This window comes from Pyrus communis, chromosome 8 (assembly GCF_963583255.1).
Source record: "Pyrus communis chromosome 8, drPyrComm1.1, whole genome shotgun sequence".
NCBI classification, from domain to species: Eukaryota; Viridiplantae; Streptophyta; class Magnoliopsida; order Rosales; family Rosaceae; genus Pyrus; species Pyrus communis.
This window is the reverse complement of record NC_084810.1, coordinates 4305698-4318987: the sequence shown is the minus strand read 5'-3', so window position 1 is coordinate 4318987 and position 13290 is coordinate 4305698. Positions and strand designations below refer to the sequence as shown.

Below are 13290 nucleotides of genomic sequence, written 5' to 3'. Positions count from 1 at the left end.
TGCATTTTCTAGGATTTGTCCTCCCCTTATTTTACAACATTCTCAAGGGAAGTAAATGAATATTTTTGATAGTTTGGTGGGAGTGCTTCTTATGGCAATGATCTCCAAAATAGAAATGCATAAACAACACAAGATTTAAGTGGTTCACCAAATCGACTACATCCACTGGGTTTGCTTTCATTGTATTTCACTATATATGAGAGACTTACAAATACAATGAAAGATGGCTTAAAGCCTTAACAACATGTAAAAGAAAAATAAAGAGGTATATGAAAGGGAGGATGGCTTTTTGTTGGAGTTGCTTTATTTCTTCTTATTTCTCTCTCTTTTCTCCCTTTTTTCTCCATTGGTTCTTTACTCATTCCTCTATAAAGATTGTATGACATCTTCATTCCCATCTAGTTTGAGGAGAAAGCTTCCAAGCGTGCCAATAGGAAGAAACCAAGTATTGTGCTAATCATTACCATGAAATGTGTTCCAATAACAAGGCAACAAGTGTTGTCCTACTCATTAAGAATGAAATGTGGTCCAATAGAAAAACAACAAATGCTAAGCTAATCACTTGCCCTATTATGTGTTCCATAGAAACACACCAAATGTTAACCTAATCATGAACTAATGAATATCATGCAGGATGTTCCTTGTATCAAAGGCCACATGAAATGTTCTAACCACAATAAGTTGTCATCTTTCTCTAGTTATAGTGGTGAATATCATCCTAATAATTAAGATTCCTATAGATTGATGAGCAAGCACTTCTAATACCTCAAAGTGTTGCCACCTACATGCAAATAGACTAACATTCACATGCTATAGACTCCACCTCTTCACCCTAATTATTAGCTTCTATTAATTACCAACTTCCACCTCAACCTATCTAGAGTAGTGACTAACCTCTCCCCTTTATTCTCTAATGGTTGCCAAAACGCCACTTAGCCTTTGTGAGAAAAATTTAGCCAAACTCATCATAATCCCCTTCTCCAATTCAAACTAAAAATATCTCTAATTACATATAAACATGAAATAATACTATAGTTTTTGAAATAATCTTGTAGCAAAATGAACCTATGTTGACACTAGTATATATATCAAAAGTATAAATTCATGTACACATAGCGTATAAAAAGAAACCCAATAAAATTATTACATAAAAATAACTTCACTCATCATATATAATCATCATTTTCTTTTAAATACGGGGTATTACACACAAATACAAATTAATTTCAAATTAGATGATTAAATGTAGTAAAAGTCCAATGATTTTTTGATCCACCTACACTTTATTTTCTTTCCTAAAAAACAAAGGTGCAAAAATTAATGCATGAGTAAGGCCTTAACAAGTCGAGAGAATTTTTAGTGTTCAAAACACAGAACAGAACTATATATTATCATACAATTATATAACAGGTTAATTGTTTTTTAAATTATATAATAACACGTAGTATTTAGCCTTGTATTCCAAGCTCACTATAAAATCTCTCTAACAGGTCAGGTGTGTGTAACTTGCCTTCGAGAAACAGAAAACTAACGTTGTTATTGGGCAAGTAAAATCTCCATTAGAAAATACAAAATCCAATCTAATTTTTACATAATTTAATTGAAATAAATAAAAAATTAGATTTTAATAAACCTAATTATTAGCTAATAAAAACAGAACCACCTAAGTCGTAACTGGAATCGAAAAAAGTGACCGAAGAAAAACTGGAAATAAAATTAAAAAATTATTAAATTTGTTTTCCTTTTTGAAAAATTAAATTATAAACGGTCAGAATTAGAAACTCAGAGCCATTAAACCGTATATAAAATCAATATTCCTTTCAATCCTGATTCCTGGATATAAAATAACAACACCCAGAATTTCAATTCTCTCTGTGTCCCAATTACATTGAATTCCCCATTCTCTCTCCCCTCTCTCTCTCTCTCTCTCTCTCTGGGAGTACCCTTTTCGATCTCGCTTGCTTTGATCGGTTTTCGTTACGGTGAGGTTTTTTTTTTTCTACGCCGATTTCACTGAAATTCTCAAACTTTTTCATGATTTTCCCTTTATTTGCTGCAAATTTTGAAGCTTTTATGGCCGTTAGCGTTTAATTTGAGCTCTAGGGTTTTTTGCTCTTTCCGATTACAATTTCGACGATTTGAATTGGGTATTTTTTTTTTTTTCTTTTGCAGGAACTTTTTGAAGAAATTCGGCATTCTTCGGATATAATCCCTTTGTTTATGATAATAAAGTATGTAATTTGTACTTATGTTAATTTTTTTCTAAGAGTTCGGGAAATTTATTTATTTTTTGTTGAAATAAATTTGGGTTTCTTCTGATTTTCTTAGCAAAGTCAAAGAAATTATAAAAAAAAAAAAAAAAAAAAAAACTTCAAATTTAAATAAATATTACATATAATTTGCCCCCCATTAAACTGATGAGCAAAACTAAGGGGTAATTTATATATATCCAACGGTACACGAATTTATGGAACCAAGTTTGTTGAAGTTATCATCTGCATGTTACTTTTTTTTTTTTTTTTTTTTAATTTTTTTATATGTTATATTAGATTTCATGGTCTAATCTGTGATTGTATGGTCTAAAGCTGTGTGGTATTGTATTTTCTGTCGCTTGATTCTCTTTCTTCACGAGGTTTGTCAATATAGGACTTGTTTTTCGTAGCTCATGGAATCTCATAATTATGATAATTCGCACGTAACCGCTGATTACATTGATTTGGAGTGTTTTGTTTGTTTTCGCCCGTGAACCTTAGCTCAAGTGGCATGAGAAGGGTGAGGTGAGTATGAAGATCCTAGGTTTGAATCGAAAAAGGACGTATTGTTTGTGAACATGAGATCAATGCTACACTTAAACGCGGCGGATCCAGGAAATAATATTAGGAGGTCAGTAAGAATAGCTTGCGCAGCGTGCAAATTTTTTTACCAGAAATAGCATGCATTTGCCATTTCATTGAGTCTTGTAGGCCTGAAGTCATTTGGAAAGGCATATTGCACACCTGTTAATGTATGCAAGAGGCAACAGCCAAGGTATCCATGGACATTCACCAAGTCTTGGTAGGCCTGAAGTTAGTTGGAGGGCATGTATGAAGCCAACTCTAATCTTCAAAAGGGCAGCACCCAAGGTATCCATGGACATTCACTGAAGTTCGGAGGGTCAGCACCCAAGGTATCCATGGACGTTCACCGAAGTTCGGAGGGTCAGCTGCCCCTCAATGCATCCGCCACTGCTTAAACGTGTGTATGGCCGAGTGGGATTCTTTGGTAGATGGGTTAATCAATAATGGGGAAGTTTTTGACTTTCTGAGGAGAATAGGAAGTTATGTATGGAATTAGTTTGGACAAAGTCATGGATAAGACTTCTTTGTATGGTTTATGGGATGTGATGAGAAAGGTAATATTTGTTGGTATAAATTTGGAAGAGTGAACTTCTCTCCCACATTTTCTTAAAAATATTTTTTAACAGAGAAACCTGTGCTTCCCCCTTCCTTTAGTTTCAGGTGCACATGGTATCTTTTAAGGTTACAAACTTGTGGTAGAGAGTAGTAGACTAAGACAAGCAGTGGGTATTTGTTTTATCAAAGTATGCTTATCTTTCATCATGTTTCACTAGGGAATGGGGATTCATGATTTTAGTTACCTTTAAAAAGAATGGATAATTGGATTTTTGGCAACCTAAAGAGTTCACATTATCTCGTACGGCGGATGAAAGAAACAGTTTTCTTTTTGAGATATTTTTTGCTTCTTGAGGGTTTTCTTATGCTTTCCTTCCACTCCTGAAGTATTTTGTGGTCAGTGTGATCACCCTGTTATTGTGGCTGCATGGACTAATCTTTTGCTTGAGTTTCTATGATGATTTGTGCATTTTGAGTATCAAATTTCAGTTACCATGTTACTGTATAATTGACCGAGCCTTAATTGGAAGATTGATTCAGATGTTCTACCAAACCTTAGGTTATTTTTATTGTGATTGACAGTGACATCGGTTGTGCTTAGGTACAAGATTTGAACTTCTTACTCTAGAAGACTATATGACCGGGTTTTTTTTATTTTTTTTTATTTTTTTGGTTTTTTGTTTTTATCTGCTTCTTCTTCTTTGAACAAAAAAATTTATATATAAAATGACCTTATTTTTATTTTTCAAAGATTGTTTATAATTTAACTGAATCATTCATAAAGGATGGCAAAGGAAATTAGTGCTAAAGTTTGAACGTTGGAGGGTATAACATATAGACCTGTTCACCCACTCCACGGGGAGTGAGGAATTCCACGGTCAACCAACCTTTCAGCTACTAGATGGACACTTATATTGTCTGTAAACACTAAAATAATAGCTGAGGATAATCAAGTGGTTAAATGATTGCGTATTTGGATTATTTTTGGCATGATCCTTAAATGGACACTTTAAAAATAAATGGTTTAGATAATTGAATCACAATGTATAGTGGATCCCAAAAAGTTGGTAACCCTGGAACTCCTTGCTCACTGTGAAGCAGGTAACTGGACCGTGTATGCATCTAAATGTTATTTTTTGACTCGTTCCATGTTCTATAATGTCCTAACTGATCATTTGACTGATTTTTGTAGATACCTTGGCTGGAGTGAAGGGATTATTTGAGACTTCAATGGGGCAAAGAAATATGCTATGCCCTAGTCAGATGATCGATTTGGAAATGAATCAACAAGGGGAAGGTTATCTCTGTCCCCCACCCTCCGTCCATTTTGGGGGCGCTTCTAGTATCCAACAGCACAATGTTCACACAATGGTAACAGCTTCAGGGGGCACTACTCGTTTTGATGCCCAACATTTACCCGAGGGTTATGATAATGCCGCACTCTACGGGATGGCCCAGTACACTGGTGTTCAGCATCATCATAATCTTGATTTGGGCGTTGCGACTCCAGCCAACTATTATTATTCGTACATGACTCCTTCGTCTAGTACTGGGGTGTTACCTGTTCCTCTAAATCATGGTGCTTCTGATCCGTCGCCATCTTCTAGCCATTATGGAGCCATTGGGATTTCTGCAGATGAGTATGGTAGAAATAATCGCATAATGGATGATGCTAGAGGTCAGTTTAAGAGAAAAAACCCTGAAGGCCTACCAGGGAATTTCCAATATCTTAATGCCTTTGCAACCCCTAGTTCTTCAGTGCCTCCTTTGAATTTGAGGAATCCTGATGGAGTTGCTGTAATGGATGCTGTAACTTATGCCTTGCCTCAGTATGCGGGAACTGGCAATCCACCAATTATGGAAGCAGGACCTCAGAGTAATATGAGGAACAGATCAGCTACAACTGGGCTTGATTCTGTTATGACACATGACCATAACCTTCTAAATCAAGTAAATTATGCGGGTCAGCACTTTCAGCCGGCTGGAACACTTTGGTTGGATCAACATTTAAGTAGTAACAGTGGGGATGGAAGTTCTCCATCCTGGAATCCAGTTCCTACTATTCCTTTTATGCACGGTCAGTACTGGCTTGTATTTTCTTCCCTTATAATTGGATTCCTATTTGCATCTGCTTTAGGTCATTTAATGTCTGAAAAGTCATGTTTCAGTTGCTCTTACAACATATTGATCTAATTAAGGAAACACACCTATGTGTCTTAATTTAATGATCAGTGTGCTAATTATTAATTGGAACACTCACTCTCTGTGGCTCATTCTCACAGGGGGTAATGTCACAGTAGGTTCTATGGACAGCGCGAACATGGGTATGCAAAGATATCATGATTCATCTAGCAACAGAAATTCCTCTATTCTCCGGCATCCTCCTCCGCTCAACCACCACCATCATAATCAACGTGTAGCACCACCCATGCAAGGATTAAGAGGCCACAACCTTAATTTTATCCCCCAGGGTGCCACAGCAGCTTCATATAGATTACCCACAAGTTCCTCGCGCAGCACCATGAATCCTTCTCAGAATGGTTTGGAGATTGGTCGTAGGCAACCAGGATCTATTCCCTCGAATGGTTTTAGGGTATACAGGCCACACCAAGGAGTTATTCCCGAGGCAGCTTTAAGACACCAGAACCTTCCCCACTTCAGAGTTCTTCAGGCTGATGTAATCTCTCTCTCTCTCTCTCTCTCTCTCTCTCTCTCTCTCTCTCCACACACACATACTCACATATATTGTTTGTGTGTTATTTGGAAGTATATGGTATATGCATTTAGTATTTACCATCTACGTTTGAGATTATATTTGGCTGAACCTTTTTGGAATTTTTTTGTAGGAGGGTGTCATAGTAGATGTTCCCAACTTTTATGGAAGCTTTCTTGACCAGCACAGAGACATGCGGTTGGACATAGAGGACATGTCATATGAGGTAACTGAAGTAGTTCCATTCTTACCTACTTGTTCATTTAGATACATCAACGAATTGCGGAATCGTGCAGATAAGCAAAAGATAAAAGAGTTCCTTAGCTATGCCAATGGATTCTCAGATATATTTATGTTCTTACCACTTTTATTCTGTTATTCCGATAGTTATGCTACTTCTGCAGAGTTTTAACCTGAAAACCCCACTTTCGACTGCAGGAGCTTCTTGCATTGGGGGAGCAAATTGGCCATGTAAGCACTGGGTTGTCAGATGAGGCCATTAGAAAACAACTAAAGACAAGGTCTTATTTATCAACTTCAATTAATTTAAACCTCGAAGATGCTGGATCCCCAGAGAAGGAAGCCGATTCCTGCATTATATGCCAGGTACCATAAAACTTGTTCCAACATATTTTTTCGTCTTGATAGTTACGTGCAATTGAGTAGCTTCATACTTGTGAATCTCTAATAGTTACTGTTTAAAAAAAAAAATACGATCTTGCTGGTCAATTCACCATTGTTGCGTTCGGCATTTTACAGGATAATTACAAGAACCGCGAGAAGATAGGAATTCTCCATTGCGGACACGAGTATCATGCAAGTTGCTTGAAGAAGTGGTTGCTTGTGAAAAATGTCTGCCCTGTCTGCAAATCCGAAGCGTTGAACACAGGGAAGAAGAATGTATAGAAGGGGCGACAGTTGAATGACAAAGGATTCTTCCTTTGTTCTTTCATCTAACTTTATTTTGTTATATATTTTTGTATATGCACCGGCATATAATATATATCGACCAATTGTTACCAACATTGGTCGTGTACCTATCAAACTTGTACAGACCTTTTTGTTTTTTTTTTTTTTTTTTTAATTTTATTATTCTGCCTCTGCGGTATTACTCTTGGTAATTAAGCCACATTTTGTTCATTTGTGCCAACTATTTGTTTATTTTTTTGAATAATTCATCTTTGTCGATGAAAAATGATCGGTCGATGCTGAATTATGACTATGAATGAGAATTTAATGTTTTTGTTTCTTATGTTGATATTAGGCACTGTAAATTTCATGTTGCATGTTTGTGGTGTGTAGCTCCGTTGGTGACTAATTGGATATAGAATATGGTACAACAAGCTATGAGATTCTTTTGAGAGATTATAATCTCTAAATTTGAGAATCTATTTAACAAAATATAGTAACACTTCAATAATTTGATATCTAATTAATTAATAATCACGATTAAATAATATTTTAGGTCGGTCTTGACTTGAGAATAATGTGTTATGTTAATAGTTTGCGAAATTTATAATATTAAACATCATAAAAAAATTCATACAAGTCTCACGCAATACATAAATTAATAGTTTCCTGATTTCTTTACACCTTTGACACGAGAAGCCATTGATGTATGTATGGTGTGTTGTGTTACTATGGCTTTTTTTTTACTTGAATAGAGTTTTTGCTTGGTTAAATGTTCATGAAATAGAACAATATATTACATTGAATAATGTACAATTTGTTTTTTTAAAATATTTTTAAATTCATAAATTTACTTGATTAAACAAAATACATAAATTTATTGGTCCAAGGTTTTATTTTTTATTTTTATTTTTATTTTTACATGCGATATTATTTACACTAAGAGGTGGGGGAGCGGTGTAATGGCTAGTTTGGTATTGTTGTGCTTTGAAAAAAAAATTGCTTTTGCTGTGCTGTGAGAATAAGCAGCTGTGAAATAAAGCAGTTGAGTGTTTGGTAAACTTTTTTGTAAAAGTGCTTTTGAAAAAAAAAAAAAAAAAAAAGCAGTATTATAGTGTTTGGTAAACTTTTATGTAAAACAGATGTGAAAAAAAGCCGGTTTTTCAAAGCTGGGTTTTGCAGCTTCTTGTTTTTGACTTTTTTTCACAAAAAACTGTGAAAAAAAGCTGAAGCTGAATGTTTACCAAACACAAAAACAGCTCCCAGCTTTTTTTGATACCAGCTTTTTTGAGAATCACCTTAGTACCAAATCAGGTTTAAGCCTCATAGTGGGCTAACCATAATAATTTTGCTCGAAGTCGTTTGTGGCAAGAATTGAATATTCTCACTTACAAATGAAGAGGAATACCACTAGACCATAGTACTAAGTGTCATTGGTCTAAGGTTTTTAAATCAAAAAGGTTTAATGGTAGTCGCTTTAGAAAGCAGTCTCCTCCATAGCACCCTGAGTATGGCGGACTCCAGATGTTTTTGACCATAAATTTTTATTTGAAAATAAAAAATTAAAATCTAATGGTTAAAACACACGAAGTACCTCGTACTCTACAGCATTCTAGAATTTTCTTCTGGTAGATAAAAACGGTGTAAAAGATTTTGACTTAATCGTAACAATGGTCACTGAAAGTGTCCTCGAGTTATATTTTGATCCCTCAACTCGAAAATGTTTCGGAGTCCTTAAAACCGCCTCGTGTTATGATGTAAAACCTTTTCGACTGGCAATGTACTTATGTGAGCCATAAAAGGGAAGACGCTAAATCATCATACATTCAACTAATCATCCATCCGATACAAAAAAATTATCCAGAAACTGTTCCTAAACTAGAGCAAACGAAAGTATCAACAAAAGATCGTAGGTAAATAATCAAGAAATTGACATAAGACGGAAGCTGTGACATTTCTTTTGACTCCAAAACTAAGAGCCGACCCCAAAAAACACAAGCAATACCATACGGTAAAAAGTTAACGACAAATTCCATGTGTTGACAGGTACAAATCTTGAAACTTTAGGGGCAGCAAAATGAGAAGACGACACCCTTCAGCTTGACCTATCGCTCTCACGATTATGCAGAACAGCAACCATCTTTCTTAACAGCAGAAACGTCATCCTTGTTTCCGACATTTATGGTCTGTCCCTTGGGCAATGCTGCAGGATCATCTCCGACTTCTAGTGCTTTCCGGCTGACTACATGGTATATCTGTGTTAGGACTTCAGTGAAAGCATTTTCAACGTTCATAGACTCGAGTGCTGATGTCTCCATAAAGAAGGTGTTTTCTCTCTCAGCAAAAGCCTTGGCATCCTCAACAGAAACAGCACGCAGGTGACGCAGGTCAGCTTTGTTACCCACGAGCATTATCACAATGTTGGAGTCTGTGTGATCCCGTAGCTCCTTTAACCATCTCTCAACATTCTCAAATGTCACATGCCTGGTGACGTCATAGACAAGCAAAGCGCCAACAGCTCCTCGGTAGTATGCACTTGTGATTGCACGGTACCTTCAACAAAAGAAAAAATTACTCAAAACTTAAAATTCAGGCAATCATCATTCACAAATGACAACAGCAACCACATCAAAATAACAAATTATTAAATGCCCTGAAACCTATTATCTCAAATCTTCTAGTCTGCTACCGAAAAGGTTCAGCAACACAAACTAAGGACTACATCTGCTCGGTAGAAGGAAAGCAACGAATATTCAGTACCAATCCTATTTCCCAAAAACACACTATTCAACACATAGAGCCACATTAGTAGAATCCCTTGTTGGATTTACATCTGACGGTACAGGAGACATCTTCACATACCTGATGACCTACTTATACTGTTCAAAAGTTTATCTTTCTGCAATGAACCAAGCAGAAAGAACTAAACATGTACTTTTTCGATGCTCAATTCTTTTGAGATTATAGCTTACATTTTCTTAATTTGATAATTCTATTATTCAATACACGAGAACATGTTCAAATTCAGCAGTGATCTTACATTGGTGTCAGATTCTGTTCAGCGCTCAAACAATAAACCGAAAACAAAAATAAAACCCAATTCGCTGACAGATCTCGATTCGTATGGCGAACGAAATCTCTAAACAGTCCCTTCAATTTTCCCACATTTTCTCAGCACCCAATTACCCATTTCCCCACATTTTCTCATCATCAAATCACCCATTTACCCAAATCCCATAACAAGAACAACATAAAAAGAGGCAAACAGATTGAAATGATCAAAGTATGAATTGGTCGAGAAAGTTAAAAACCTTTCTTGGCCAGCGGTGTCCCAAATCTGGGCCTTGACGATCTTCTCATCAACGTGGATACTCCGAGTGGCGAACTCGACGCCGATCGTCGACTTCGACTCGAGGCTGAACTCGTTGCGCGTGAATCTCGACAAAAGGTTGGATTTTCCGACGCCGGAGTCGCCAATCAGCACCACCTTGAACAGATAGTCATAGTCGTCATCGGCCCTGTACGCCATGGCTGCCCTCCTCCCTCACAAATCCAAATTCGACTCGGCGGTTAGGTTCGGTTGGGTTCTGGTTTCCGGGTCGGATCCGAATTGGGTCCCCGGATTTATTCAATTGGAAGAGCGCCTCGGACTCGGAGGCATGGAATGAAGGAGGACGGAGGATTGTGTGAAAAGGGGAAGGAAGGCGAATTTGAGATTTTCTGCCGCTGATAAAAAAAATGATATGATATTTGGAGGGTATATCAGATTGTGCCTCGTGGGCCCACCCCAAATTTGAAGGCCCTTGTTTTTCACTCCCGGGCCTGCAGGGTTAATAGTTATTTTTTTACGAACATTAATGAAAATGATTTGAAAACTTTGAGTTTTAACAATAATCATAAAATAAAGGGTAAAATAAATAGTACCAGGATTGATTTTTTAGTGTAAAAATATGATTTTTCGTTAAATTAAACAGTACATGAAGTTTTTCGTTAAAATTCCCTATTTTCTTAGAGGTATCTTCGTACACTCAAATTTCATTAACCACTTGTACACCGATACGTAAAAAAACATTTAGGTCGTTTTAAAAGGACTAAAGGAGGTTTCAAATTTTAAGAGGAATGTCATGCAATCAAATTTAAAAGTATGAAGAATTCTCAACTGACTTGTCAATTCTACGAGGATTGACATATGAATTTTCTGTTGCCAAAATTGACATATGAGAAAAGTGCTGCCAAATTTTTTTTTATAATTATCTTATTGGGTGAGTCTTACAAATATCATTTATAAATATATATATATATAGATTGGAAGAAGAGAAAATTTGACATTTGGCAAGTTAATTATTAAATTAACATTTGATATTTATCTTTTAACACATTAGAGATGCTTTTAGTGATTCTTAAAGAAAAAAATTATTTATTTGAATAGAGAAGTAGATGAGTTTGTGGTGACAAAACTTGGTTACCAAAAAAAAAAAAAAAAAAAAAACATCTTTTTGTTTCCTTACATCTCAAGCAATCAAAATCAAGATATATCTTTTTTTTTTTTTTTTTTTTTTTTCGAGAAGAAAATAACAATTACAAAGAAAAGACCTTGTAGCAAGAAGAGCTAGCAAAATCCCATAATGGATTTTTAGAATTACGCTTTTTTGGTGAAGCATTTAACTCCAAGATTGCATGGTAAGGGGCCTAGTGGTAATCTATGCCCAATTATACAAGAATAGAACATTTTTACCATAACGATGTGATATATGTTGTGGCCAATTTTCTAAAGGGTTAAGAGAGGGTGCGGCAAGTGAGGGCGTGGAGAGAAATTGTAGAATGCTTAGGATAGTGTGATTCTCTCTATGCCCGTCTTTTTATTAATTGTAATCTAAGAGGAAGGAGTGACTTGTCATCCAAGAAATTACAATTCTAATAGGAAAGACTTGTCCTCCAAGAAATTACAATTCTCTCTATGCATGTGCTCATTATTATAGTGATGGTGATTAGATTGAGTTTTAGATTACCCCTTATTATAGTGATTCATTACTATTATAATTGTAATTACTTGGAGGATAAGTTGTTTCTTCCTCTTAGATTACTATTAATAAAAAAAAGTAATGCTAGGAAGACTAAATTTGTAGACAAAATTTTGTAAACTAAATGACGTGAAAGTTGATGGTTAGATTATTACTTAAGCGTTGATAAACGCGCTCATTCATATGAGTGACACATCATTTAGTTTGCAATTTTTTTGTCTATAAATTTAATCTCCCTAGCATTACCCTTAATAAAAATATTGGCATGTGAGAATCACACAATCTTAAACATTCTACAATTTCTCTCCACGCTCTCACTTGCCGCATCCTCTCTCAACCCTTTAGAAAAATGGCCACAACATATATCACACCGTTATGGTAAAATGTTCTATTCTTGTATAATTGGCATAGATACACCAATTAAATGAATGGTTGGATCATGTGGAGTAAAAGATCCAACCGCCAAAAATAAAAGAAGAAGAAAGCAAACAAAAACAAGAAGAAGAAAGCCTAAACCACACCCCCGATTATGTATAAATAAAATCCAACAGCTTAGAAAATTTTGCCAACTTAAAACATGAAGCCTGTTTGAAATCCATGACCCGTTTTATGAAGAACCCGTTTGATTTTATACATATTTTTTTCCACAAATTCATAGCTCATTCAAATCCTCCCTAACTCTACCTTGTCATCTTGTGAGAGTGAGACAACGGCAAAGTGATGCAAAATTTAATAGTGTTGTGAGAACATTGTCCCAATTGGGTTAGAGTTGAGGAATCATTGCCATAATTTTTTTCAATGCACTATATATTACGTGCCAAAAAAACAAAGACTGCGATATATATTATACCGCTGGTGAAAATTACGCAACATACATATAACGTTTAGTAAACATACGAGAATAAAATCACTTCCAAGTCGAAATAGTTAGGAGAAGAGAGTAAGCAAAATAAGGCCGTTAAGGTCTGCCATGCATCCTGGCCACTCTATACTACACCGTGACCCTCCTCCATGCAAATTATACAGCGGCGGGGCTTTCTAACTAAATCTGCAACCAAACTAAAAAAAAAATTACTAGTTACTTCAATAAATTACACTAAAATTTTAGCAGCACATATCCAAAGATTCAGTCTTAACGTCCCAGAGCAAATTAAGAATTTTCAACGGTTTACTATAAGGTGTAAATTGTATATGTGAGTAATTAGTGGCGGTGTAAATCTACCATCCATTAAGCAAATTGGAATTTTCAACGGTT

At 35.7% G+C, this 13290-nt stretch overlaps 2 protein-coding genes across 3 annotated transcripts; one reads left to right on the top strand and one right to left on the bottom strand.

Moving 5' to 3' along the window:
- The first annotated feature begins 1856 nt into the window (after positions 1-1856).
- On the top strand, positions 1857-7330 carry LOC137742206 (probable E3 ubiquitin-protein ligase ZFP1). 2 transcript variants are annotated; one of them, XM_068481998.1, is made up of 7 exons: positions 1857-1982; positions 2173-2231; positions 4585-5469; positions 5675-6069; positions 6239-6331; positions 6544-6711; positions 6865-7330. In XM_068481998.1, exons 3-7 carry the CDS (start codon positions 4623-4625, stop codon positions 7009-7011), a joined length of 1650 nt encoding a protein of 549 aa, XP_068338099.1. In that variant the 5' UTR covers positions 1857-1982; positions 2173-2231; positions 4585-4622; the 3' UTR covers positions 7012-7330. The 2 variants fall into 2 exon arrangements, with proteins under 2 accessions (XP_068338099.1, XP_068338100.1); XM_068481999.1 differs by lacking the exons at positions 1857-1982; positions 2173-2231 and adding an exon at positions 4063-4493.
- Positions 7331-8816: 1486 nt separating this feature from the next.
- On the bottom strand, positions 8817-10692 carry LOC137741711 (ras-related protein RABA1f-like). The gene is made up of 2 exons (XM_068481420.1): positions 10326-10692; positions 8817-9567 (listed from the first exon to the last, which is right to left on the bottom strand). The coding sequence occupies exons 1-2, from the start codon at positions 10541-10543 to the stop codon at positions 9135-9137; spliced, it is 651 nt and encodes a 216-aa protein (XP_068337521.1). The 5' UTR covers positions 10544-10692; the 3' UTR covers positions 8817-9134.
- Between the last annotated feature and the right edge of the window lie 2598 nt (positions 10693-13290).